The sequence below is a fragment of the Elaeis guineensis genome, chromosome 5 (assembly GCF_000442705.2).
Source record: "Elaeis guineensis isolate ETL-2024a chromosome 5, EG11, whole genome shotgun sequence".
Taxonomy (NCBI): Eukaryota; Viridiplantae; Streptophyta; class Magnoliopsida; order Arecales; family Arecaceae; genus Elaeis; species Elaeis guineensis.
Genome location: NC_025997.2, coordinates 8,981,737 through 8,986,520, shown reverse-complemented (window position 1 = coordinate 8,986,520; position 4,784 = coordinate 8,981,737). Strand labels below are relative to the sequence as shown.

Sequence of the window (4,784 nt, the reverse complement as noted above, 5' to 3'; positions counted from 1 at the left end):
CCTTTTAATTAGAAAAGAAATTACACACGGCATCTCATTGTCTCTATCCCTTAGTCTATTTCTAAATTTCCCATCGAAACCACAGGGCATATCCTAAAGTTTATCATATCATGTTGGTATGGTTAGCAAGCCTACAAAAGTGATTAAATCAGTTCATAACAATAGGCTGGCCGCAAGATCCGGGATATCATGTGCTCCTAACATGGTGGGTCATGCTTATATTGCCTTTTTACATATAAAAGCAACATCCTATGCCACAAATAAGAGAATTGAAACTAGAATAGAACCTTCCTTGATGTGATACTAATTAATATAGCTAGTCTTTAACCAATGTTTGTGTAGTCAAATAGAATATCTAACCATAACTCCGCAATCCTTGTATATAATTTAGTATCTAAAGTTCATGTCTCATAATAATTGGACCAAATGCAAATGTCAATAGACACATATCGCCGATTTTAGCACTTAAACAATAAGATTCCCAATGCAGTGTTCTTAATATGCTGATCGACCGACAATAGTATACCCCTCGTGCATTTCATACTCTGTTTTAAATACACTGTCAAAATATGGTAAAAAAAACTAAGAAATTTAGAGAGTATTACAAATGAAATGAAAGCTCAAATGAACCTTGGGCAGAAGATAGGGCCATGCATTATAAACATGGAGGCAATTAACAGATAATACTAGTTTATCTTTAGGAAGGCTAATGATATCACAAATAAATTGACTTAGTTGATGATCTAATGAGTGGTCAGCCACTTTAGGTGAGAATTTTCGAAAGCTTAGTCGGTGGAGGCAATTGGTGGAAATTTTATGAACTCCCGTGACTTTATTTTGGTAAGAAGTCTTCGCACCTTGATCGCCAGCGTAATGGGTGGAGCAATGAACGCGTGATTGTAGTTACACGTCATGAAGCCACTTGTCAAAGTTGACCTGCACCGGAGCAACTACCATCTAGATACTGTTCCAATGGACTACCTCACCTGCCAACCGAACAAAAAATAAATAAAATGGTGCCTTCATGTGAACCTCAAACCAACACCTTGTTAACCAAGCAATGCATGCCATGTTCGATACCTTTTTCTATTCATTTGAAAGGTTTCGTCCTTTGTTGTTTATCTCTTTTTTAACATGAGAGAAACGTTGGAGGAAAGCTGAAGCCATAAATTCGTAACTTCCTTTGACAAGAATAACATGATAAAAAATGTCCACAAGAGTAGTTAGAGGCAATTTGAAATGATATATGTGTCTTATAAGTAAATCGAAGGTTAAAATTATGGAATGATTCACACCTCAATGGATGATATAGGTGATCACGCAGCACTAGAGATAGTAATGATATATAGTAATGCATAATATGAATAATTCATGAAAGATTTGATGAATTATTAGTGAATAATTTGTCGAATTGTTAGATCATTCAAAGGATAATAGATGATTCAATCATGTGAGATTAATATAAAGAATCAGCGAAGCAATGTAAGATACTTGGCCAACTAGAGAATGCATCAACAATTGCGATAATTATTGTTTAGGTTGATAAACTGAGAGAATAAATATATCTTGCTCGAAGGAAAGGATAAGGCCATTAAATTAAATTTGGTGCAAGAATGCCAATCATTAGATAAGACCGGTTAATCTGCCTCATTGCCAATCATCTAGCATTCTAAGCAAAATATGCTCTTATGCAATCATCTAGGATCTTTGAGTAACACAGCTTAAAAAGCGTTCTCTATTCGTAGCCAGGGACGATTTGACGAGTCTATAATGTTTCATAAAGTGATACGCAATCCCATACCAGGCAGAGTTACAGTAATTTTGCGTTTTTCCCAGCAATTTTAACACAATTGCGTTCCCTTTTCATCTCTTGATATGTCACATTTGTTTGTCTACCAACTGTTTGGTGACTACATATTCCATTTGAGTGTACATTTTATAAAGTGATAGCTTAAAGTATATTAACTTTTTGGAATCTGCATTCATATTCATATATTTAGACAGGATTGTCCCACAAATCAACCCCATAATTAAAAGAGCGGTGGAGAATTGGACTCGGACACGGAGAGGAGAACCGAGAGAAGAAGGTGCATGTGCGTGAGGGGCCCCATTGGGCCCAGCATTTGTACTTCACCCAGAGCAATTGCATGTGCGCTCGATTTCCGTAATCCCTGCAATCCCTTCGAAGGCTTTACCCGGGGCCAACGTGAGGACAACCAACTTTGTCTCTTTATACAAGGAAAGAAAAGCAATCAGCCCCCTCCCCACCCCTACATATAGCCCCCCTCCCTCTCCTTCACTAACCAAGCAGCAAAAGCCACAACCTTTCCTCTCTCTCTCTCTCTCTCTACTCTAATCCTCCCCTCCTCTCCAATGGCATCCCCAAAGTGCTCCCTCCCCAATGCTGTCCTCTCCTTCTTCTTTTCTTCCTTGTGCTTCTTTGCATCACAAGCGTTGGGGGACTCCGGGTGGCAGACGGGACACGCCACATTCTACGGCGGTGGCGATGCCTCCGGCACAATGGGTGAGTTAGAGTTAATTTGAACTGGCTCGATCCATAGTGTATTATACTGTACGTGTTAGGTACCTGCCAACTTAATTGTTCTCATTGGTGCAAATTGGTTTGGATTGCAGGAGGGGCTTGTGGGTACGGTAACCTCTACAGCCAGGGGTATGGGACCAACACTGCGGCCCTCAGCACCGCTCTCTTCAATAACGGGCTCAGCTGCGGCGCGTGCTACGAGATGCAGTGCGCGAATGACCCCCAGTGGTGCCTCCCGGGCTCCATCATCGTCACCGCCACCAACTTCTGCCCCCCCAACTACGCCCTCCCCAACGACAACGGTGGGTGGTGCAACCCTCCCCTGCAGCACTTCGACCTCGCCGAGCCTGCCTTCCTCCAAATCTCCCAATACCGGGCTGGCATCGTCCCCATCTCCTTCCGCCGGTGAGCATTGCGTAACCGATCTTATATATCCAAGGAGTCATGACTCAAAGACTTCAATGAGTGATCTTTATGAACTAACTACTACTTGATATATATCTTGCAGGGTGCCCTGTGTGAAGAAGGGAGGGATAAGGTTCACCGTCAATGGCCACTCCTACTTCAACTTGGTGCTGATCTCCAATGTCGGCGGGGCCGGCGACGTGAATGCGGTGTCGATCAAGGGGTCGAAGACCGGGTGGCAGGCTATGTCGCAAAACTGGGGGCAGAACTGGCAGAGCAATGCATACCTCGACGGTCAGAGCCTCTCCTTCCAGGTCACCACCAGCGACGGAAGGACTGTCACCAGCTACGATGTCGTGCCGGCCAACTGGCAGTTCGGCCAGACCTTCGAGGGAGGCCAATTCTAGGCCTCGATCGCCACTGTTAAGGGTTTAAATTGTTTTTAAGGGTTTGGGAGGGAAGCCTCTCTTGAAAGAGGTTGGGGCCTGGTTGAAAGCTGAGGTAGCTTTATGTACTAGCACCCGCTGAGAAAGGCCTATGGTAAATTTATTAGACATATAGGAGTTCGGTTTGTTCCTTGTTGGCAATTTAGATTGAATGCCTTGTGGAAAATTCGGAAATCAAGGCCTTGGGTGTATACCATAGGAATCCTCGAAACACAATATGTGATTGTGTGGAGGATGGTATAAAAATTAGAGGGAAGTATGATGCTTGTTTTGTCTATTTGAAACGTACGTAATATCTGTAACAGCTGATTGGTCTCAAATAAGAATAAGCAATATGTTATTTGCAGTACTTGATTGTTTTGTTATTATATTATTATTTTTATTTTCTAAGGACTGGGACCATAAGCCAAGTTTTTGATGATCCTATTCAGTTTCAAGGAAAAAAAAGAAAATCTAGGCTTTAACCTGACCCATTTGCACAGAAGTGTTGTTCAAGTTTGGTTTTCTGATCGCGTACTGATCAGGTCTGAAGTCAATGATTTATGAAGTGCGAAAGAGACCAAATATATATACATACCTGTCAGTTTTGCGGAATCTTTTGTATTCCGATCCTATAGACCGTATTTATATCAGAGTGGTGTAATCGTCTGTTTCTATCAAAAAAAAAAAAAAAAAAAAATGGTCTACCAAAGCTTCTGCCCTTGAAGCAAGATGGTTGGGGGAGACTAGCAAGTCACTTATCTGTACATCTGAACATGGCCAGCCGCGAATGGCTTGGTGATTGTATTTTTTTCAACAAAGGGGAAAGAATTTATCCGCCCTGTACCATGGGATGTTTGGACCCAGATTGACGACTTTGATTAAGGTTTGGTGAAATGATGTATCTGGCCCATGTACTCATAGCTTAGATTTTGATTGAAGGCATCGTTTCAATCCATTAAGCTCCAACTGATTTAACTAAAATATAATTAGTATGAAAAAATCTAGAAGGTGATTTGTTATGGCCCGGCCCATTGGGCCTTAAACCCAGCCCAATAGACAAACAAAAAAAATGAAGGAAGAAACAGAGAAGAAGACTCCCTCCTCCTCTCACCGACTCCCAACCGGAGTCAGAAAGAGGCCCCCTTCGGCTCTATTTAAGGAGGGGATCCCTCCTCTCTCTCTTCCACTGAAAATCTCGAAGTTCATCGGCGGCAATCGTTGGAAAATCATCGCAGAAGACCAACTTTGTGCCCATCCAATTTTCTCGCCAGAAAGTCTCGCCGGCGTTGAAGGTGAGCCTCCTCCCCTTCCTCTCTTCTTCTCCTTTCTTCCCATGCCGGTGTGCACGCTCGCTGGCGACCAGAGCTGCCAGACTTCTTTGAGAAAGGGGTTTCGGTTTCGTTTGGGTT

The 4,784-nt window shown here is 42.5% G+C and overlaps 1 protein-coding gene across 1 annotated transcript; it reads left to right on the top strand.

The window, feature by feature from the left end:
* The first annotated feature begins 2,296 nt into the window (after window positions 1-2,296).
* On the top strand, window positions 2,297-3,742 carry LOC105044813 (expansin-A2). The gene is made up of 3 exons (XM_010922832.3): window positions 2,297-2,524; window positions 2,635-2,947; window positions 3,051-3,742. Exons 1-3 carry the CDS (start codon window positions 2,374-2,376, stop codon window positions 3,352-3,354), a joined length of 768 nt encoding a protein of 255 aa, XP_010921134.1. The 5' UTR covers window positions 2,297-2,373; the 3' UTR covers window positions 3,355-3,742.
* The last annotated feature ends 1,042 nt before the right edge of the window (window positions 3,743-4,784 follow it).